Genomic DNA, 23,972 nt, shown 5'->3' with positions numbered 1-23,972 from the left:
AAATGGTTTTACATGTAAACCGTGGTAGGTCACCACGGTTTACGAAGGCAAATTGGCGTGCATAAACCGTGGGGAGTCACCACGGTTTATGAGGAAACAATGTTGAACGTAAAACCCGGTAACCCACCGCGGTTTACGTGTATCTATATATATATGTAATCCGCTGAAGGCAGGGACGGATTCATTTGCAACATAAGGAAGAAAGTGGATTGATTGTAGAGAGAATTTGGGAAAAGGTTTGGAGGCAGCGAAGGAGAAGTGGGTGGTGGGGCCAATGGAGGATGAGGATCGATTGTACCGACTAAATGGCATCGCTCACGTGGCCGGATATATCGACGAAGAGGTTAGTTACTGTTATTGTTATTATTATTGTAATTAAATTTAATTCTAATATAGCAATTGATATGTTAGTAGGAATATTGCTAGTAAATATTTTTATTTTATTACGTTTATTTGTTTTGTGATTCTGATTAATATTATTTACATAAATATTAATGTTATTATCGGTATTGTTAGTAATGCATATTTTATTATGCTTATTTATCTTCTTAGTGTGGTTATTAGTTATTTCTTAGCTTTAGTATTTAATACAGGATAACAGAATCCATGAATTTAATGTGCACAGTTCTCTTAGCACCAGTATTATGTATGTTGTTGTTTGTAATGGTTGTATGTTAATGGATTTTATTACCAACGTTTTGCAGCCTAGTAGGGTTATTACAGCCGTTAGGCGGCAGCAGAATATGCTCTTACATGACCGGATTATACCGTATCTGGAGACTGCGGGCTTGTATCATCTTGCTAGGCTAAACAGTCAGTGGTTCTGGGTTGATGAGTCTCTGCTTAGCGCATTTATTGAGCGGTGGCGTCCGGAGACCCACACGTTCCATATGCCGTTTGGTGAGTGCACCATTACTTTACAGGATGTTGCGTATCAGCTGGGTTTGCCGATTGATGGTGCACCCGTTAGTGGGTGCTTGACTGAGTTTGAGAATCTGATGGAACACGGTAGACCAGCATGGGTGTGGTTCCGGGAGTTGTTCGGGGAGTTACCTCCACAGAGTAAAGTGAAGCAGATGACAGTGTGCTACACCTGGTTCCACGAGAGGTTCCGTGTTCTCCCTGCAGATGCTACTGATGGTAGTTACGTTATGTATTGAGCATGCTAATTAGTTTATGTAATGTGCATGCTTGTTAGTGTTTATGGATTTCAGACTTATTGTTAAATATTATTTATCTTTTGACTATGTAGTGAGTGCCTGCTTCAGAATATTTCATGTGTTCATGTATGGTTTATATTATAATGCACATTAGTAAAGATATCTAAAGTGGTTTAATGAAACTGATAAAATAAAACGAGTTTATTATACTGAGATTTCGTTGTTGATGAAACACGATGAAACTGACATACTTAACCAACGACGCATTACTAACAGTATTTAGAGCAAGAAACAAATAAGACAGCATGGAAGAGGGTTACACAACATGAGATCTACGCATCCCCTCCACCACTTTGTGATCGCTGGTGACAGTTCCTTCGCGTATGCCCAAGCTGACGGCATAACCCACAACGCTTCGGCTGATTCTCTTGAGACTGATCCATGCTTCCACGGATCCTGGTTGCCTTTGGACGACCTTCCTTTGCACGCCGCAGATTAGGGTCAGGAATAATGGTTGGGCCACCATATGGAGGCCACAGGCCTTCAGGAATAGGTGGGAGAAACCCCTGCTTGTAAACGTTGAACACCTCAGTCAGACGATACACTTCGTGAACATATGACGCCCAGTTTAGCCGGGAGTAGGCGCAACAGGCAATGGCGTGGCAACATGGATAATGCAGCGCCTGGAAGTGCCCACAGTCGCATTGGTGATCTTTAAGGGAAACTCTATAGCTACCAAGAGAGAACGTCCCCGTTGGTGTTGTCTCAGCCACGGTGTACTCGGACTGATGCCTGTCGTATAATGTCACAGTAAAGCACCTGGAGTCTCTAAGGTTCCGATCAATAGCCTTGACCAATGCCTGACAGAATTCATGGCCGGATCCGAGTTGTGCCTCTGCTGTCTGTCCCCGGACCACAAATAGCTGAGCAAGCCTCCCGTAGGTTGACTTAACCAACGATGTGACCGGGAGGTTGCGAGTACCCTTTAGCACGGAGTTCACACATTCACTGATGTTTGTGGTCATGTGCCCGAACCGTCGACCAGCATCCTCATGTTGGGTCCATTTGTCATACTCCATACGGTTGGCCCAGTCACACATTGCTGGATTCTCAGTCCGCATGATGTCGAACCAGTAGTAAAACTCACCCTCAGTCTTGGCGTAGGCAGCATTGACCAGTAACCTCCTTGAGTCCTTACCTTTGAACGTTAGGGCGAAATTCGCTGCCACATGCCTTATACAGTAGGCCCGGAAAGCACGAGGAGGCAGCCATCCAGTCTCAGGTGCCTCAAGGGCCGCCTTGATCCCATTATGCCTGTCTGAGATAACTAGGATACCCTCCTGAGGAGTCACATGCTCTCGGAGGTTGGACAAGAAGAATGACCACGACTCTGCATTTTCCCCCTCTACAAGGGCGAATGCTATCGACAGGATGTTCGAGTTTTCGTCCTGAGCTATCGCCAACAGGAGCGTCCCTCCATACTTCCCATACAAGTGGGTACCATCAATACTGACGAGTGGCTTGCAATGCCGAAATGCCTCGATACAGGGTGGAAATGTCCAGAAAAGTCGGTGAAAGTACACCGTCGACTCATCAACCGCACCACCAATCTGAACCGGAGACGTCTTCAGCACCGTGATTGTTCCCGGCATTGTTGCCTGGATCCCTAGCATCCAACGGGGCAACTCCGCGTAAGACTCTTTCCAATCTCCATATATTTGTGCCACTGCCTTCTGCTTAGCCAACCAGACCTTCCTGTAACTAGGCCTGAAACCGTAATCAGCTTCTGTCGCTTGTTGAAGTACCTTTACCGTAACCGCAGCATCCGCCCTAACCATAGGAAGAATCCTCGCACATATAACGTTATAATCCAGCTGACGGTGATCACTTGAAATAGAAGTTGCGAGGCACGTGTGTGGCCCGTTGTACCTCCTAACCTCCCAAGTTCCCTTTCGTGCAAGAAGCGCTACACGAATCAACCAAGTGCAACCCTTGCCGAATTCCTTGCATTTTCCATGATACTTCAAATGATCCGATTCGATGACTCTGTACTCAACACCTCGCCGGATGCTATAGTCCTTCACACTGAGCACAGCTTCATCTTTACTCTGGAACGATTGCCCAATCTCAAATTCTGTAGAAGATCTACCCACTCTGTTACCACTGTCTTCCTGTTGACCAAGAGCTTCCAAGTTTAGTGTGGAGAAGTGTGGAGGGTATTGATGAGAAGCAGAACTTGAAGGCCGATGCTGCGCATGTGGATCGCCGCCTGTGTTTTCGTCGCTGTCACCATCGATATCAACAGGCTCCTGGTCAGACTCATCGTCACGCATTGCATTCTCTACTTGATCAGGTCCACCAAAGTCTTCAAGATAAGGCACGAGGCCACCACCGGTGCCCACAACGTTGGGAGGCTCCATGACTGCTGCATGGTCCAAAGGGACAGAACCAACAACCTCCGTTTGTTCTAAGTCAGCCGCAAAAGAAGGTGATTGAACCGGCGGAAGATGCGGTCTGACCGCAGGCATCGAACTAGATGCACCACCCGCGGAAGCTACGCAAGGAACTGGAGCAGATGCCCCAGAACTATCGACACCAACCTCCAACTTCGCGAACAACTCATGGATTCTGATCTCCGGAAAGCTCCTTACACAGTAGAACAGAACCCTAATATCTTCATCAGACTTAACCGCAAAGGTTTCATACTGAACACCGGTTGAGACAACCGCCATGGGAATCTTGTAGAATAGTTTCTTCACCCACTTGCAACCCAACACGCCAAGCTTCTCCAAGATGCTATTCTTCAAGTCCGACAAACTCATAGACGAACTGATAAAAATACTTAGTGGTTCTCTGTCGGTGAACTTCACACCTTGGCTTTTGCTTTTTTTAATTTTTCCAGAGCAATGCACCAGAGCAAGAAAGCTCTCTTCCTCACTAGCCATTGTGAGAATGATCTCTTCTGGGGATTGAATCACCCACATATATATACATTTTCCGTTATAGTAAACCGTGGCAACCCACCACGTTTTTTGCCCATTACTCTACATAAACCGTGGTAACCCACCGGGTTTTATGTGCTTATATCTTTTCCTCATAAACCGTGGTGACTCCCACGGTTTATGCATGTCAAATTTCCTTCATAAACCGTGGTGACCTACCACGGTTTTCTTCTACAAAAATTTGCTCCTAATCCGTGGTGACCTCCCACGGTTTATGCATGTTTAGAAACCGTGGTGGGTTGCCACGATTTACATATAAATCCGTTTTGCACAAAATCGTAACAACAAACAGATTTGCACATTTACGTAAAAAAATTCCTCTTTTTATTTATTTAAGTAAGTTGCCCTTTTTTAAGTTCTAACTCATTTTCCTCTCCAACTCCATTTCCTCTTCCACAGTCAATCCCTTTTGATCCTCCTTCTATTCTGCTCCTCCACTATGGCCACCGCCTGATAAAACCAACCCTATTGCGTGTGACTAAAACTTAATAATTTATTACTAGCCCATTATCAACACAAAACAATAAAAAGGAAGAAAAACGGTGAGCTGAAACTGAAAATGCGTTCTCCTCTCTACTTCTTCCCAAAACAAAAAGAAAGCTGAAGCCTGAAGGTGAGAAACCCTAGCCTCTCCCCCACCGCCGCAGGGCTGTCTAACTACCGTCGCATGGACTGCTGCAAGGATTGCCGCCGTGTCGTCCGTCGCAACTTCTTCCTCGAGCTCGGTGTCAGTCCTCGGCGTTCATCTGCTCCGTCGCGCTCCTGCCATCCTCGGTCGCTCGCTCTCTTGCCGTCGTCTGTCGTGCTCAGGCACCATCGTCTTCGTCTGGTCGTGGTGCTCGAAGTCCCCAACCCACCAATGGTAGCTTCTTCCTCGAGCTCAGCGTCTTCGCGTCTGCTCTTTGTTTGATCAGCCACAGGACTGCCGCCGTCGGTTGTGCTCGTCGTCTGGCCTCTGTCTCCGTCGTACTTCTGCCCCTCTGCTCAGACTGCTCAGAAGTCAAGTTAGAACAAAGGTTTAGGATTCTGTTACTCAGATTAGTTTTTTCATTTTTTAAATTTTTTCATTCTTCATTCTTTTTAACTATGCTCTGTGCTGTTGTTGTGCTGAACTTTGTTTCGTTGCCTTTTCTTGTGTTGTGTTGAAAAAAATGATGCCGAACTCTTGATAATCCTTGTCAACATTATGCTAAAGCATGAGCTTTTATTTGTTCAGTATGTTAGTTGATATTAGTATTCTTGCAATTGTTATGAATTCAAGTGTTTTTATTGCAGTGCTGCTTTCTGAGGCTATGTTCTTTGTGACAGTAAGCTGTGGATATTGGATTATACTCTTTTAATGTATCTTTTTGGTTAAATTAATATGTTAATCCCTGATATTTTTAGAGAACTCCAAATAAATCTTTCATGCTTTTTAAAAGTTTGTAATTGTGTACTTAAACAAAAACTTCGAAAATAAAAAAAATCAATGTAAACAGAATATTCTTAGATGCGAAAACTCTAACCATTGTCCAACAGGGTACATGAGTTGGGTTTTGAGTCTCCATATGGAAAATTTCCATATTTCTTTTCAGCTAAATCTCTAATTCTAGACCTAAAAAGCAACATAAGCATAATAAACATGCTTTTATTAGGATTGAGTCTTCTCTGCTTCATTGAACTGAATTTATTTATTAAATTTTGCTAAGTTGTATCTTGTTTTGAACGGATTATAACGAATGATGAAATTTTTATTGTTGAATTTTTGTTGTTGTATAATCTTGTTTGGATAAAAAAAAAAAAAAGAAATAATGAACTAAAAGAAAAAGAAGAAAGTTAGTGCATAAAGAACTAATAAAGGTTTTCTCCCTTTACTATGTCTCGCTGCTCACCTCTTTGCTCTTGATTTGGTTTTGGCTTTGTTTTTGTCTTGAATTTGATCATTTTATTTTGATTGAATATTGTGGGGCTCATCATTTTGAAGCTGTCTAAGTTGTTCACCTCCATTCTTATGGATTTGATTAGGTTTCAAACATGCTGGCCTTACTGAAACGGGGAATAGGAGTGCATGGTTCTGGTTTAATTCCAATTCTAAAGGAAGTGATTGAGATCTTATTTCAAGAAGGAATAATAAAGGTTGGTAGATTTTATATACATTCATTTTGTAATTTGCTTAATTTATTTTTTCCAATATGATTTCATTTTTCTGGAAATGTAGTGTTAGAAATAAGGAGAATATCGGAGAATATATCATATCTTAGTATATTAAATTCTAGTTCTGTTATTTTATTTGCTTAAATAACTACGATTGCTACATTGTTGTTGTGCAGTCATTACTTCAAAATTTTAGAATCTGATTACTTGTTACCTGAACTCTTTCAAGAACTTGAAAATTTTAATACTAATGTTGTGCAGTCATTATCTCCAAATTACTGTCTTAGCGGACTTTGCAAGGGACTGTTTCCAATAAAAATTCCCATGCAAATGATGAAATCTTGTTATTTGCTGCTGCAAGAGCACTCTCCAAATCACCTTGGTGAAGGTGATTTGTTCGTCATACTACTCCCAAAAGTGCTTAATGTTACTGATGCCCAAAGCTTTATTCAGGTGGGCTTTCTTGTCTCTTTCATTATTAACATAAATTGACTTAAAAAGTAGCAAGAGAAGTTGCATCAAGTTGATGGTCTTCAAATATATGAACCTTGAATGAATTGTTTGATCAATTGCAACTTTACATAGTTTCATATTTTCAGTTTTCTATATATTTGATTCAAATACGGTGCATTATGTGAAATTGGGTGGTACTAAACAATCTTTCCTTGTTCATTTGTGTTACAGTGTTAGAGTTTGGAGCCTGCAACTTGGAGAAAGTTGAAAATAAAAGGGAAGATGTATCACAAAGTTCTATGATAATCTTCAAGCATTGCCGTCGTATCTTGCCAGATCATGAGAAGTGTCTGCTATCTTTGGGGAAATGACACACACTTAGTTGGTGCATTTTATAACTATTGTTCAATATTTAGTTGCGGGTATTTATGTATCCAATTTGTATATATAAAATTTATTTTATTAGTTATGGTAATCATGTATTTAAAGTATATAGATATTATTTGAAGTATAATTTTTAATATATTAAAACTGTTCAATTAGACGCTATTAAATAATAGTTAGTTACAAATTTTCGAAACAAAAATTAAAAAAAATGATGTTAGCCACTGCAAAAAAAAAAAACAAAAAACACTCAAATGGTGCTTATTTGCGTTGATCGTTTACGCAGCTGTGAATTCTTCTCGATGTTGCGTTTTTCTTCTTCAATCGTTTTTCTTTACACTTCTTATTCTGTCATTTTTGTTCTTTGATCCAGTTTTTTTCCCAATTTTTTTAAGGAATTTTTTTTAATTTTGTTAAAGTATGGGTACTTGAGCAGCAGTTACAAAGAATGAGATACGAAGAAGAACAAATCAAATGGAATTAAAAATCATACTTATTTTAATTTGATTTGTATATAGCCTCAACATTAGAATTAAAATTAGTGCTATTTTTTATACTAAAACAGAATTCTAATTATCTAGAGATAATTCCAAGGTTAATCATTATTCTAAAGAATGATAGGACATTAAAAAAATTTCTATGTATTAATTTATGTTACAAATATCTAAAAAATAGAAATAACATTAATATATTCAAACATATAAATAGAAAGCAAACAAATAAAAAAGGTTAAATTATACAGTTGGTCTCTATATTTTTAGTAAAATTGTAAATTAGTTCCTACATTTTAAAAGTTTGTAATTGAGTCCTTAAAGAGAATTAAAATTTGTAATTTAGTATCCATCGTTCAAAAAGTGTTTGATTTAACAAAATATTTTCAGCATATTTTCTATTTTAACAAAATATTCTCAGTATATTTTGAGAATATTCTGTTAAATCAACACTTTTTGACCGGCGGAGACTAAATTACAAATTTTAATTTTCTTTAGGGATTCAATTACAAATTTTTAAAGTATAGGGACTAATTTGTAATTTCAGTAAAAGTGTAGGAATTAACCGTGTAATTTAACCAATAAAAAAAATAATTTTTTATAAGCAAATTAATTGTATAAAATAAAATATAATTGACATGACATAATATTTGTATGACATAGTTGTTGAAATAATAAATGAAAATGACATTAGTTCATCATAAATATATATATAACCAATGGATTGAATACATAAAAAACTTTAATCACGTATAAAATTCAATCAATTATATTATCATACCAATCGATTAATACGAAAATATCCTTAATCACCTACAAAATTCAACTGATTGAAAAAGAAAATACCCTCGTTGCTTTGTGAAATTCAATCGATTGAATTTTGAAGAAATATGCGATATTTTGGACATAATGAATCAAGAAAAAAAAATCTAATTGGTATTGCCAAAATATTTACGAAAGTCACTGTTAATGGAATATCTATTTTATTGTTGGTTTTGTTTCTAATTGTTAATAAATATAATAAATGAATAATAAAATAATAATTTATAAAATAAAAGGTAAATATGATAGTTAAATAATATATAAAAAATTAAGTTGTAGTTAAAATTAAATAAGAATTATTTAATAATAATTAAAAAATTTAAAAAAAATATGTTTTGAATTTGTTTAGACGCTATTTTTAGAAAATAATTTTTTTAATGATCTTTTTTAAAAAAAAATTTTACAAAAATAAAAATAATTTTATGTTTAAATATCTTTTATAAAAATGTTTTTGTCTATCATTATCTTTAGATAAAATAAGATAAAAATATTTTTTTGTTTATTTATTATATAAAGAATATTATTTTAAAAATTTTTAAAAAAAATATAAATTATAACTTTTCACAAATTTTTTTTTTATTTTTTAATATTTTTTATTATTAAAAATTTATTAAATATAATAAAAAAAATAATGTCTCATTTAATTTTTTTTAATCAATTTAATAGACCTAAAGAAATATTTTATTTTGGGACTGGCAGATCCTATGCCATCTCATATTGTAGAAGAGTCTGGAAGCTCAAACCACAGACCAATAAGAATGAATTGTCTCATTTTTCTTTTAACAATTAAAAGAGTAGACTCTGATCTCTTAACAAGCCAAAGAATCCATTTCCCGTGCAAGAGAAAAGAAAAAAACGTCAGAACTCACAAGTCACAAGTCACAACAAACCCGAGTAGTCCTAACCCCTCACCTCACTTCTTTCCGTTATCATCGAAACAAGCCCCAATCACACTGAACCTTGAGAGAAAATGGTGGTGGTGATAGAGCAGCAAGAGAATGAGGATCGAAACGCAAATCCCTCCAATGCTGCTGGTAACGACGCTTCCGACGGTTTTGAAACGGCCAGCGATACCGACCTGGGCAGCGAAACCGGAGGCGATGACGTCGGTGCTAGCAGCCATGATCAACAGCTCGAACAACAGCAACATCAACAACAGCCGCCGAAGCCAGAGCATTCGGAGCCGGAACCTGAACAGAGTGTTTCTCCAAGTAATAGTTTCTCTAGGGATCCCTTGATCAACGAGGAATTGGAGAAGGTTCGGTTTCAAAATTTTAGGGTTTTGATAATTTTGCATTAAATTTGGTTTCTTCTTTTAGCGTGATCATGTTCTTTGGTAGTAATTACTGTTTCTTAGTTTCATTTTCCAATGTTTTTATTCATTAAAATTGTTTATAATAAAAAATTTACTGATTCTTTATTTTAATGGAGTGGTTTGATGCTATTAGGTTGCATAATAATATCAGGGAGTTTGAGTTTGAGCAGTAGTTCTTTATAAACTGCACTACAGAACATGTGAAGTCTCAATATTATGTTCAATTGGTTAAGCAGACTAATTGTTCAGACTATGATTGTAAAGTTGTTGAATCAAAATATTTTTTTTAACTAAAAACATGATCTATTATCTACATAATGGTCCTGATCTAAATTGAACCATTTGACGTGGTATTTAAAACATGCATATTCATTTTAAGGTTAAAAATACACAAAATAGTGCTGATGCCACATGCTGCAGAAAGCATTGGTTCAAGCAAATGAGGCAAAGGCAGAAGGGAATAAGCTTTTTGTGGATGGGAAGTATGAGGAAGCATTATCCCAGTATGAACTTGCTCTACAAGTTGCACCTGACATGCCTTCATCTGTTGAAATACTCTCAATATGTCATGCAAACCGTGCTGTGTGCTTTCAGAAACTGGTACGGTGTTCTTTCTTACTATTAATGAGAATAGCATTTGTCAGCACCTTCCCCTATCAATTATTATGTTGTAAATCAGATGGACTATTTATCTCTATTTTTTTATTTTCTTTTTCTAAAAAGCTTGATAACCTATTTCTAGTGGTCTGTGTGATTTGCCCTACTAATTTGGAAGTGTATGATTAGGTGTTTTTTTTATGTTTATTATTTGGACAGCTAAATTGTCATTACTCTTGAATTTAAAAGTTTTATTATACAGAAAAGAGGGAATGTATAATTCTGGAAAATAAAAAAGAACCCTATCTGCATGCAAGACAGAAAGTAGAAGCTTTAAGCTGAATTCTCTCTTGTTACAGGGGTAAATTGGCAAACTTATGATGTGGAGATTATAACCCAACCATAATTTCCTTGACATGTTCACTGTGTAAAAGTAATAGTGAAAACAGAAAAGGAAAATTGGAAACAATTTATTGTTTCAACTATTTTTTTAAGAAAATTGTGCACTAAACCATACAAACCCTACAGCATTTTAACTATTTATTGATGTGCATTGGTCTGGTTCCTCGCAAGACTTGAGAATTTGAGGCTATTTACTAATTAAATATAATCTATTTACTAATTTGAGGCTATTTATTAATACCATAATGTAATTAGTCTGTTCAAAACATGAACCCAACTTGCTTAATTAATAGGCCTGCTTAAAGTAAAAATATAACATGGGAGCTCACAAACTAGATACCTCATGCATCCATCCGAGGGGCCATTTTTGGCAAACAGGACCCTTTTAAGTGTGGTTCAACTCTTTCGTACCTCTTTTTTTATTTTCCAATCATATCTTTTGAAGTCATTTTAATCATAGATAAAGCTGGTATGGAATCTTGCATCATATTTGCCCTTTTATATTTGAAATTGATTAGGTCAAGAATCTAATTTCTTTTAACTTTTGCTAAACATATCCCAGGGAAAATATGACAACACAGTTAAAGAATGCACAAAAGCATTAGATCTGAATCCAGTGTATATTAAAGCTTTAGTAAGAAGAGGAGAAGCTCATGAAAAGCTTGAACATTTTGAAGAAGCCATTGCTGGTAAGTTCAGATCTTATATTAGGAGTTATTGAACTTTATTCTCTTTTGCACAGTAAGGGGGTAAGTGTAGTTTCTCAAACTGGAAAGGTGCCACTGTTATGTGGTATTTGCGAACCTAGGGAAAGCCAGTATGAGTATCCTTATGCATTCTTTATTGTTGGATCTTAATGAAGAAGTACATGTTTTGCATACTGATGCCATTCAGATTTTTTTTCCCTTTTCGCATCATTGAGTTCATTCATACCATAATTTTTTCGCTTCGCTAATTTTAGTTATTTTTTCAAATATCAATTGACAGATATGAAAAAGATTTTAGAAATTGATCCCTCAAATGATCAAGCTAGGAAGGCCATCAGGCGACTTGAGCCGCTTGCTGCAGAAAAGCGGGAAATGATGAAGGAAGAGATGATTGGCAAGTTTCTGTTTTCATCTTTATCTTGGATTTGAATTATAGTTGCTATTATATCATGTACTTCGCGTAGAACAGTGCATGGGCATTATTTCCTTACATTACCTTGATCCTTCATGCATACATTTATAATTTGTTACCCAAGTATGATGCTCTTTTCTTTATTTCTTCTTGCTGCTGCAAAACTACCATCAATGACAAAAACATCCTGTCTCGGTTTCTGTGTATTTATTGGCACATTCATCTAGCTTTTTCGTCCATCCTTAAGATTTATTTGCAATCTTGTGGTTGAAATTGGCTAAGTCCATATGTTAGTTTAGTCTGATGAAAATTATTTTATCAAAGGAATTTATGGATGCCTTATTATGATATTTCTAAGCATGGGATACCTAGGTGATAGAAAGATATACTATTATTTTTGAGTGATGTATGCAACTTTGGGTTTTCAGAGATTGCATTTTATCTTGTGGATATAGATTGTGTTTCTTGATAGTTTAGACTAGTATGCTCTGTGTTATTTGTGATGGGCATAGAGTTGGCATTTGTTAATTGGGATTTGGGAATCTTGTAGTTGGAGGAGAAACTTTAGGATTGTCTAGTTATATAAATTATCTTTTATCTTGAATTGCACTCTTTGGTGCTTGATTTATTTATTGCTCAAACAAAACCTTTTGGATTCCAGGCAGTGCTGCTAGCTGCACTTGCATGTTAAGCCTATTATCTTCCTGGTTGTCTTTCATGTTAAACCTATTATCTGCTTCTTTACCTCTTGGTAGAGGCTGCAGAGTCTTATCTTCAGTTCCGAATATTTTCTTTGTACTTACATTCTATAAACTATAATCCGGTACGATTTGCTATCTTCATTTTACTTGCACTGAAGAATTGTTTCTTGATGCAGCAAAACTAAAAGACATGGGAAATTCTGTCTTGGGCCGGTTTGGGATGAGTGTCGATAACTTCAAAGCAGTTAAAGATCCAAACACTGGTTCCTATTCTATCTCATTCCAGCGTTAAGCCTGGCAGAGCAATGTCATAATAGCATATTTAAGTAAGAAAGATGCAGTCCATAATGATGCAGGTTTGAGGCCTCACTGTGCATGCAAGGCATTAGGAAAAGTTGAATGTTCTTAAAGGAGTTTAGATCATCTAAAGTGAAAGTTTGTAAAGTGGGAAAAATTAAAGGATAATCATTTTCAATGGAAGTTATTGATGGAAGGGTGATTATGACTAACTTCTTACTTACTTTCACACCTTACAAAAAATAAGAGCATGTGATGATTGCTTTTGGTTCATCCTTAAAGGACATTGATAATGAATAAATCCGTGATAACTAATTGTGATTTTTAATCTGTATTCAAATTTCAAAACACATGAAGATTGTTACCTCTAGTAAAATTGAACACATCATGTGATTCTTGTTACATCATTCCTTTTTCACTCACCTAATAAATTTTTATCTCCTACTTTTATTTCAGTGGTGCTAAGCATTTAAGTAATGTCCGAGATGGCCACTGGCTAGTCAAGTACTTCATGTCATAGCTAGAAGATGATAGAACTAATCCATTGCTACATTCTTTTTTTTTTTTTTTTTTTTTTTTTCTCAAGGCACCTTGGATTCTGGGTTATTTAGGTAGTTAGGAAGTTGAACATTGCTAGAATCATGAGTAAGTGCAAACATAACAGTTCATGATGGCAATATCTAAGTGTTTTTGGTTTGTTATAATCATGCAAAAATAATGTATCCAATTTGTATATATAAAATTTTGTTTTATTAGTTATGGCCGTCTTCATGTGTTAAAAGTATATATTAAAAGTATATAGATATTATTTGAAGTATAATTTTTAATATATTAAAACCATGCGATTAGACACGATTAAATAATAGTAAAAGTTACAAATTTTTTATGTTAGTCATGGCAAAAAGACACTCAAATAGTGTTTGTTTGAACTTCTTTTTTGTTGGTTCATTGTTCACTCCATTGTGAATTTTACTACGTTTTTTTTTTCAATTGTTTGTCTTCACACTTCGTACTCGGTTATCTATTCCCGTTTTTTCTCCAATTTTTTTTAACTTTGTTAAGATGTGGTGTGCTTGAGCAGATACACAAAATGGAATAAGAAGAAGAACAAATTAAATGGAATTAAAAATCAGACCTATTTTAATCTGATTTGTATATAGTCTTATCATGAGAACTGAAATCTTATTAGAATTGAAATGAGTGTTATTTTTTTATACCCAAAACCTGAAATAGAATTCCAATTCTCTAGAGAATTCTATTCCAAGAGTTAATCAATGCAAAACACATTATTCTAAAGAATAATAAAAAATTAAAAAAATTCTACGTAAGTTAAAAAATATCAATTTATGTCACCAATATCTAAAGAATAAAAATAACATTAATATATTTAAACATATAACTAATTGTGATTTTTAATCTGTATTCAGATTTCAAAACACATAAAAGCCGTTTGGAAAATTGAACACATCATGTACATCACCCCGTTTTTCAATCACCTAATAAATTTTCATCTCTTACTTCTATTTCAGTGGTGCTAAGCATTTAAGCTAGTCAAGTACTTCATGTCATAGCTAGAAAGATGTTAAGTCAGGCTTTTTCAGTGCTTTTTTCTACCATTGGATCTGAGTCCCAAAATCGGAAGCACTTATGGTGGGTCGATAAAAAAAACCATACAAAAATCATTAAACTTAATCCCACTCTTAACCAACTTTAATTGTGTAACACAACTGCCACCCCTCTGCATTACTGCGCCTCCTTTCTGCAAAAGATCTAAAATTCATGTTCAATCCTTAGGAAAATCCTTACTTTTACTATCCACACCTTAGAAAAATCCTTACTTATAGAATAATAAATTTGTTCCAAGTACATAAAAGTCATACAATTAAAGATTTACAAGAGACTGGTTAGAAAATTCCGGTAAATTAACTGCAAAGCTTACAAGTGCGATGTAATCTCTGATGAATTCATGTTCAATCATCGTAAGTGAGAAGAAAATGTCTAAATGCTATTTATTGACTTAGAAATTATTATCTTAGCCTTTCAGATATATACATCTAAACAATTGACAAGTTAAAAACCAAAAATGATTTAAAAGTGACCAAATCACTTGTTAACACAACCTTAACAAAATTATTGATGCTGATACTGCTGCATCACCAAGACGGATGCTATTGTTGGGCAATCTTGAGATACCAGCAAAGAACCAATTGGTCCAAGTTCCGGGTATTCATTTCTCTTGAGAGCATATGCCACTTCACCTTGTGGACTTCGACCCACAAGAACCAGATTGCAATGAGTGAACTCGCAGATCACAGCAACTGTTCCTGCTGCATCCTTTACTGCTTTCTCTTCATATGTCACAGAATCATCGTTAGCTACTTTTGCCTTGAATTCATTAAGGAACTCCTCATCCTCTGAGACTAATTTGGAGCTGGAAGAGGATTCTCCCACGTCCACTCTAACGATATCTCCTGTGGTACTTGGTTCTACGACAAAGCGAAGAACCACCAATCTTATGCCAGGGTGCTCGGCCATTCGAGCACCATAAGCAAGGGCCTCGCGATCATCACTTCCACCAAAGAAAAGCACTGTAATGGAATAAGAAACATTGCTTGCAGATATATGGGATGTACCACCAAGGCCACGATCAACGAGAATTCCAACTGAGCATGGAGCATTCTCAAGGACCCTTCTGTTAACATATTTAAAATCAGTTCTTGTTGTCTCTAATGAGCCATCCAATCTTTGGTGCTTATGAAACGGAAGAATGATTACTGCAGCTTTCTTTCCCCCAGCAGTTGCACAAATGTCTACGTGCATGTCTGCCATAGATGAGATTTCGGTCATTGGTTTGACAGACACTTGACTCAGTTGATGGTATGCCTCAAATGCCACAATTAAATGATCAGCATCGGAGGGACGATCCTTATTCCAGAATGGCAACCCATTTTTCCTTGCCTTATGTACCATTAAGATTGTTGATGACCTCTCAGAAAATTCTCTGAGGTGCATTGTATACACACAAATTCCACCGGACTTCTGGATTCCTCTTGAGGCTTCAATCAAGTTTATCATTGATGGAATATTTCTTGCATTATGGAAACAGCAAAGAATCCTCAATTGGCTGTTTGTGTTCTTCCTTGCTATTGTTTTGTATTTGTAATCATCTATTTTCGCCCTTCTTGCAGGCTTATACACGGCCATGACAAGAGGAGTGGTAATGAATGTGGTAAATACTGCCATAAGAACCATAATGGCAAAGGTTTGATCATTTAAAACCTGCAAATTGCAAAAAGCACATATTAAGTTTTCATTTCTTTGATGGATAGAAACATATAACATGTTAAAATAGTTAGTGAATATCAATAGCAAGAGAATTTTAATACCTTCCTATCTTTGCCAATGTTGAGAACAATCAATTCAACCAAGCCCTTACTGTTCATTAGGAATCCCAGAGCTAAAGCCTCCTTCAAGGGTACTTTACAGAAAAGTGATACAACAACGGTTCCAACAATCTTCCCAAAACAAGCAGTGAAAATAACTAAGGCCAGAATACCCCATGACTGCAGGCCGTGAATGGCGAATATGTTGGTCTTCAATCCACTTGATACAAAATAGAGTGGGAGGAAAATGCCCGAAACAAGATCCTCTACTTTCTCCACAAGAGCCCTGGTAAATGGTCCATCTTTTGGAATCAACACACCAACAACAAATGCACCAAACATGGCATGGATTCCAATAGCATCTGTAACAAAACCCCCGGCCAAAACAACAACTAATGTAGCACATATATATATCTCATCCACCGGCTCGCCTTCATTACATCGTTGTGTAATCCTTTTGAAAATTGGAGGGACAATGATGATTGAACAAAGAACAAAACCACATCCACATAAGAAGACCCACAATGACACCAGTGGAGACTCGCTATTGCCTGACAAGGCAACAGCAAGTGCAAGCAGAATCCAAGCAGCAATATCATTTACTGCTGCGGCAGACATAGCCATTCTACCAACATTGGTAGTTAGAAGTTTCAACTCGGCCAAAATACGAGCCAACACGGGGAAAGCAGTTATGGATAGAGCAACACCCATAAAGACAAGAAATGCAGTACCATTTATACCTTTGGCAATTGTTTCTTTAAGAACAAATGATGAACCAATTCCCAAGGCAAAGGGTACACTTATTCCAGCAATAGCAATGGCAAGGGTCTGTTTCCCTGTTTGACGCAAAGATCTCGGATCTAACTCTAGGCCTGCCAGGAATAGAAAGAACAAAAGGCCAATGTTTGCCAGAGTATCCAGTACTGTAAGACTCTTGGAGGGGAAGACAGCATTCAAATAGCTTTTATTTCGTCCTAATGCTGATGGCCCAAGTAATATTCCTCCCTGTCAATGAGAAGTAGTGTTAAATCATGGAGCATCATCTCTCCCTTTCAATAAACCTCTAATATAAGTCACAACTTAGTTCTTTCCTAAAGAAATTTCTAAAATGTATTGAACTTAGTAATACTTTTTATTTCCCTGCTGTATGGAGGATAATCTTACAAATTGTATTACAAAAATCTTATGATAGATAAACGTTACAGGTTAAATTCTAAATTCATTAGATAGTGCTGCAGATATTTTAAGAGAAATGAACTTACCACAATCTCTGCAATGACTCTTGGCTGCCTCAAAGGCCTTATAATATATGCCAATCCTCTTGTGACTACAAATACTAGGCATATCTGTAAAATAGCCATGGGGAGTGCAAAATCAAGAGGGTTATCTCCTTGAAACACACCATTTGATGTCGGTTTCATGGGTGGGGGGCAAACACTTGCAGAAGTAGCATTGGTAACCATTTTCACCACTGCAAAGTCCAAAGCTACACCAGACTCTCACTTAAATTTCTGCCAAAAATAGGAATCTTCTTTCAAATCTCTCATATAAGAATTAAGAACTACATCAAAATCAAAGTACATGGGAATATATTCTTTTATTTAAATTTTCACATTCTCGTGACCTTATCAAGAAAAAGGATCCTAACTTCTAATCAATAGTGACAATAAAAAACATGACAAGGTTCATGTGAATTTGACAATTTGTCACGCCAGAAGATCCATTCCCAAATTAAAGACCACTCTTTAAGCGGGGACAGCATCTTTGGCCTGAAAACTCAAAACGCACTAAAATAAAAACCACTGAAACACAATCAAGAATGCATCTTTCTTTTCTCTAGAACTTTCTATGACCTCGTTTTTCGTTTCTATAGCAAACACTTTCAAGCAATAAACAGAAGAGAATGGTCGTACATGAGAGCAGTAAACCAAAGATATCCATGGTTCATACTTCATACAAACAGCAGTAGCACTACTAATTCGATTATAATTAAGGTTTGAATCTAAGGGCTCCAAAAATGTCAAATAAAAATTCATGAAGCAGAAAAAAAAAAAACGCTACCCCCACAAAACCGATTGCATGGCTGGTGGTAGTGGCAGACTGGCAGCGTGCAAGGAAAGAATTATAAGTACAAATTTATTAAACCAATGGGAAACAAACAATACAAACTTATCCAAAACAAAGAGGTATAGTTGAAATTAACGTTCAAAAAGAAATTAAATGACTATACACATTGATACATATGCAGAGAATGCAAAGAAAAATAAGGCAGACAAACCAACGGAATGGTTAGAGGCTCAGATCGAAGTCAAAACTCAGTAGAAAAGAGAAGGCGCTGTATGTTTTAAAATTGAGAAGCCAGTGATCGAAGTTAACAGCATGCAAGAAAGTAGTACTCTATATACATGTGCCCATATGAATAACTCTGATTTGGCTTTCCCCTACTTTTACGCGGTTATCTCTGACACTTTTTTTTTTTTTTTTTAAATAGGAAATAGTAGGGCGACAATTTCGAATCACACTCCTTCAAATTTAATGAACAACAAGTCAACCACCAAGAAACACTATAAATAAAAGATTTCATAGAAAGCATACATTGCACGTTACTCCAACAGCAGGAAGGCCTAGTGTGGAAAGAGCGCAATAGTTAATAGATTATGAAGTAGTTCCTAACCCGCGCGTGACTTGGTAGTCTAAAGTAACATGAAATTTTAGTATTCCTTAATTACGAGAAAGAGAAAACCTCTATATATAGAGTTTAGACTTTTAGTATTCTATAAAAAAGATATCAAAATTTTGTTTAGTTACTATTTTTTATTTTATTATTTTAATTTAAATTTATTTTATTTTTTAGTTGATATTAAATTATTACAAAATTATAACAAAAATAAAAAACTAGACAAAAAAATATTTTTTATTATTAATTTTAAAAACTAAAATATCTTTTAATATTAAATTTATTTAATTTTAATTAAAAAATTAATTTAATTATGAAAAAGTAAAATAATTTTGTAATTAATTTTAGAAAAATAAAAATATCCTTTTAAGATAAGAATTATTTAATTATTTAAAAGATTCAAATTTTATATTTAAAAATTATATTACTTTTTAAGATTAAAGTTATTTCATTTGAATTAAAAATTTAATTTAATTTAATTTTAAAAAGAGCACAACTCATTTTAGTTTAATTATAGAAAAACAAAAATATATCATTTTAAGATTACAGTTGTTTAATTATTTTAAAAATTAAACATTTATATTTAATTATTTAAAATTAAATTTCAAACACACTTAATTCATACAAATAAATAGAAAATCAATTCTTACCCAATCCAAACCCTACTGGACTCGGACCTAACTTTATTTTTTCGGTAGCTCATATGTCGCGGTAAGTGATTTGATCATTGAAAGTAATTGAAGTTTTAGTACTCTTTAATTATAAAAAAGAAAAAATGTCTATATATGAAATTTTAGTACTCTATAATAAAAAAAATCAAAATTTTGTTTAGTTAAAATCTTTTTATTTTATTATTTTAATTTAAATTTATTTTATTTTTTAGTTAATATTAAATTATTTTGCATTTTTAAAAATAATTAGATAGTGTTTAAAAAAGAGATAGAAATTGAGAAATTGATAATGGGAGACAAAAATTGAGAGAAAGAAATTGAAATAAATTTTAATATTGTATTTTGTATAAAGAAAGAAACAAAAACTAAAATAAAGATAAAATTTTAATTTAATTTGTACAAAAAATAAAATTATAATTAATTAATTAAAATAACTATAAAATATTATTAAAGTTTCAATTTTTGTGTTTTCACTTTTTAGAAGTACTAAAATATGAAATTTTAATACCAATTTTAATTTTTCAATCTCCATTTAATGTCAATATCTAAAAATAAATGCTACTTATCAAACAAAAATCTGCATTATTATTATTATTATTATTATTATTATTATTATTATTATTATTATTTAGTTGATTAAACTCCAATTATATATTGAAGAACTTACATGATATGTTGGGGCTTCCAAATGACAGAGTAAGAGTAGAAGTTCTTGGTGGGATCGAACCAAAAGTGGAACTTTTGCTCTCCGTGACAGTTAGGGGTGGCAAGTGAGGAAATCTGTTCCGTTTTATTCCGTCAAAAATCTCACCCCACCTAGTGAGGCGATCTTAAAATCTCACCCGTCCCGATTAACTGCGTGCTGGTGGGTTGGTGGACTAAGTCCGCCAAAGTTTTTTTTTTTTTTACTATTAACTACTAAATAATATATATAATTTCACAATCATATTAATAAATTTATAATTTTTAAAGGCATAAAAAATTATATTTTTTATATTCAAAAACATTAAAATCTTTATAATTATAAATATCTAATAAATATAATTATAAACCAAGTTTTCATCCAAAACATAATATAAATATTTTCTCCAAAGCAAAATAAACATAAACATAATTCAAACTACTCAATTTTTATCTTCATACTCTTGTAAGTTAGGTTGGGAAAAATTAGATTTTGGCAAAAAAATTGTAAAAATATCTCCTCACTAAAAAAACACTAAACCCAGCGGAAAAATCCGTCCCGCCCCGCCAAAATCCGCAGTTTAAGCGGTGCGGGTTAGACAAACTTTTGCTATTTGGCGGTTTAAATTTTTCAGCCTAACCCGTGTAAGACCCCAAATTTTTAAAAATTAAATAATTAACTATTTATGAGTTATTATATTATATTAAAATTTAATTAAAAAATATTAAACAAAATTTAAATTTTTATAATAATAATAATAATATATTATTATTATTATTATTATTATTATTATTATTATTATTATTTGCTTCCTTTTGGCCGAATATATATATATATATATATCTTTCCTTTGGTTTCCTTAATATATATATAAAGATGACACATGTATTTTAATAATTATATAATTTCATTATTTTTTTCTTTCTTCCACCGAAGCCATAAGAAAAGAAATAAAAAGTATGGTTCATAAGTATATATATATATATATATATATAGGTGAGTTCTATCCAACCTCCTCTAAATGAACATGTAAATTACCCATTGTGATGTGGCATGTTTTAATTGGATGCTTAGTTTTAGTTTGAGTTAATTTAACTCAATAAAAGTTAATATGTTAATTAAAGTAGGGTAATTTTGTAATTAAATATTTTTATAAAAAGGATGAATATATAATTTCTATAAACATTAAAAAGTAAAGTTATATTTTTATCATTGTGCAGAAACTCAATTCACTTCAGTTCCATTTCTCTCTGAAATTGAAAAAAAATCATCTCAACTCTGTACAATGAAAAGCTGTTTCCATTTCCTTAGCGATTGTTTGATCTGAGAGAAAACTAATCGTGTTTTGTTTTGCTTGGATTCTGTTTGTTAGCATTACGAATCCTATTACATCGAGGATATGGAACCGAATTAATGCTAGTTGATACAGTAGTAAAATTAGTAGTAATGAGGCTTTGATTTACTAATAACAAGATGAAATGAGAAGAGTAGGTTCATGCGATATCGGCAGAAGAAAATTTCAAAATCAAAATGAATTTCGTGTTTTAGGGATCTATTGCTTTTATTCATCGATCTGTTTTCACACTTCGAATACGATAAACATTTTTTGAAGTGGAATTGATTCACTACAATTCATCGAATAATCAGACTGGTTTATATTCACAGAATCACAGGAAATAAGAGACTGACAAGTTTAACCATAGTTAACATAGCAACCAATTAAAAGATGACATGTAATATACATGTTATTATAAGAAGGGTAGAGTAGAATTTACCATATATATATATATATATATATATATATATATATATAAGTATCACACATGTCCTTTCATTTTAATAAACTAATGCTACTTAATCAAGAATTCATGTTCACTTCTCTTCATTTGTCACTGAACTTGAAAAGAAAGAAAGGAACCGAGAGTGAGGAAGAGAGAACCTCCATGACCATAAGATTTCCGACTTCGATTTTTTGAAACTCGTAATTCTAATAAAAAATCTAATCTGATAAAAATGTTCGTATCTTCTTCTTCTACACGTTGGTATTATTTTTGTTCGGTAAAAGTTGATGGTGATAAAACTCCTCTTTTTTTGGAGTTCGGTCAATTGAAATTCTAGGGATACAGACGATTTTTGACGTTTTCTTCTTCAATAACTCGGTCAAAAAAAATTTTTGGAGGTCCCATTGGTTTGATTTCGTTCAAAGGTAGAGAGTTTTATTTTGAAATTAACTGTTTTAAATTATAAATGCCACAGAAGTCTAGTGGATATTTATAAATAATTTATGATTGCTTGCAATGATTGAATGATGAGTTTGAATTGAGGCAGTAATTGATATTGGTTTTCTGATTTTGATGGAGTTGTTGAAATTCTGATTTTGTGTGATTATGATGAATTAGTTGAGTTGTGGCTGTGAAAAGTGATTAAATTAGTGTTACTTGTTAAATTGTAATATGATGAGTTAATTATTGAAGAAATTGTCGTATTGATAATTGTTGAATGGAGTTGGATTTGAGTTTGGTTTGGAAAGTTATGAATCTAAGGAAGCTCGCGTGGGTGGTGAAGTCCAATTTTTAAGAGGAGATTCTGCCCAATTTTATGTAAAAGTAACCAAAAACATGGTTTTATTCCGAAAATCTGATTTATAAATTCATTTTGAAACATGATTTTATAGTGAAAAATATTTTATTTACATATTTACTCATATTGAGAAACGGATTTTGTATTGAAAATTTGTTTTATTAGTAATAAATTGAGAGTTAGAAAAGATTTTAACATTGGAACTAGTTGGATTTTCAGATTTATAAATATTTTGGATATTGGACTTGGCCTGCTGGTTTATCGAAAGTAATCTGTGAGAATTGAAAATAGGTTTTTTTGTACTGAATTTGATTCGTTTGGATTATCAAAAATGTTTTCTGAGAATTAGAAATGGTTTGGTTGAAACCTGGAAGGGTAGCATAGTCCGAATTTTAAAGGAAACGCTGCCGAAATTTTTATAAAACTCCAAGACTTTATTTAAGGCGTTATTTAAAAGTCAGTCTGATTTATGAATATTGTTTGATTTTGAATTATTACAGAAAGAGTTATTTTCAATCCGATTTATTAAGAAAAGTATAATCTTTTAAATTCACTCTTTTGATATGAGATTTTGTTTTAAGTTATGATATGAATTCGGTTTGTTAAGAAAAAGAAAGAATGAGAAAAAAGAACATGGCACGTGTGATTATGAAATGTTTAAAAGGTCACGAGAGGGTGACGGAAAGTAAATGGTTATGGTGCCGATGGAAAAATGTTAAGCTGTGGGCTATATATGTGAATGATTGTGTGGGGACGCTCGTGTGTATGGAATGGCTTCCAGGAGAAAGGGGCACATGCTTCAGCTGGAGAATCAGCGCCTACAAGTACTTGCAGAGGTCATGTTCGGCATACTTCAGCTGGAGAATCAGCGCCTGCAAAAAGTAAAAACTTGTATAGGTTATGCCGCTGGAATGCCTTATCTGACTTGCGAGTCAGATTGCATCGGGTGCGGGTCGAAACCGGCAAATGAGCTCATTACCTGTGCTAGGGGATAGACATGCATCATATTGTTTGTGCATTTGTTTTGGTTGTGTTTGCTTGTTGTATTTTTCTGTGATTGTGTATGTGTTGTATTTGTTGCTCTTTATGTGCTTTAGTTAGTA

General features: G+C 34.1%; 3 protein-coding genes across 9 annotated transcripts in view; 1 reads left to right on the top strand and 2 right to left on the bottom strand.

Annotated features, from left to right (window-relative positions):
* Positions 1 to 1,492: 1,492 nt before the first annotated feature.
* Positions 1,493 to 3,982, bottom strand: LOC130980610 (uncharacterized). Its single transcript, XM_057904270.1, has one exon. The coding sequence runs from the start codon at positions 3,980 to 3,982 to the stop codon at positions 1,493 to 1,495; it is 2,490 nt and encodes an 829-aa protein (XP_057760253.1).
* Positions 3,983 to 9,222: 5,240 nt separating this feature from the next.
* On the top strand, positions 9,223 to 13,635 carry LOC130982968 (uncharacterized). Its single transcript, XM_057907128.1, has 5 exons — positions 9,223 to 9,703; positions 10,181 to 10,360; positions 11,322 to 11,448; positions 11,747 to 11,860; positions 12,756 to 13,635. Exons 1-5 carry the CDS (start codon positions 9,416 to 9,418, stop codon positions 12,869 to 12,871), a joined length of 825 nt encoding a protein of 274 aa, XP_057763111.1. The 5' UTR covers positions 9,223 to 9,415; the 3' UTR covers positions 12,872 to 13,635.
* Positions 13,636 to 14,534: 899 nt separating this feature from the next.
* LOC130979187 (cation/H(+) antiporter 18-like) overlaps positions 14,535 to 23,972 on the bottom strand; it is a 33,686-nt gene continuing 24,248 nt past the window's right edge. Inside the window, exons 1-4 of one of the 7 annotated variants that reach the window (XM_057902560.1) lie at positions 18,855 to 18,923; positions 17,522 to 17,770; positions 16,263 to 17,264; positions 14,535 to 16,155 (exon numbers count right to left, since the gene is read on the bottom strand). In XM_057902560.1, the coding sequence (XP_057758543.1) occupies positions 15,007 to 16,155; positions 16,263 to 17,264; positions 17,522 to 17,722 (2,352 nt within the window). In that variant the 5' untranslated portion in view covers positions 17,723 to 17,770; positions 18,855 to 18,923 and the 3' untranslated portion in view covers positions 14,535 to 15,006. Of the gene's footprint in view, positions 16,156 to 16,262; positions 17,265 to 17,521; positions 18,029 to 18,537; positions 18,770 to 18,854; positions 18,924 to 23,972 lie in introns of those variants that run through there. The other 6 variants (XM_057902558.1, XM_057902559.1, XM_057902564.1 and 3 more) reach the window with 6 other exon arrangements.

Source organism: Arachis stenosperma, chromosome 5 (genome assembly GCF_014773155.1).
Source record: "Arachis stenosperma cultivar V10309 chromosome 5, arast.V10309.gnm1.PFL2, whole genome shotgun sequence".
Classification (NCBI taxonomy): domain Eukaryota; kingdom Viridiplantae; phylum Streptophyta; class Magnoliopsida; order Fabales; family Fabaceae; genus Arachis; species Arachis stenosperma.
The sequence above is the reverse complement of the archived record's forward strand: the minus strand, read 5'-3'. Positions and strand labels throughout refer to the sequence as shown.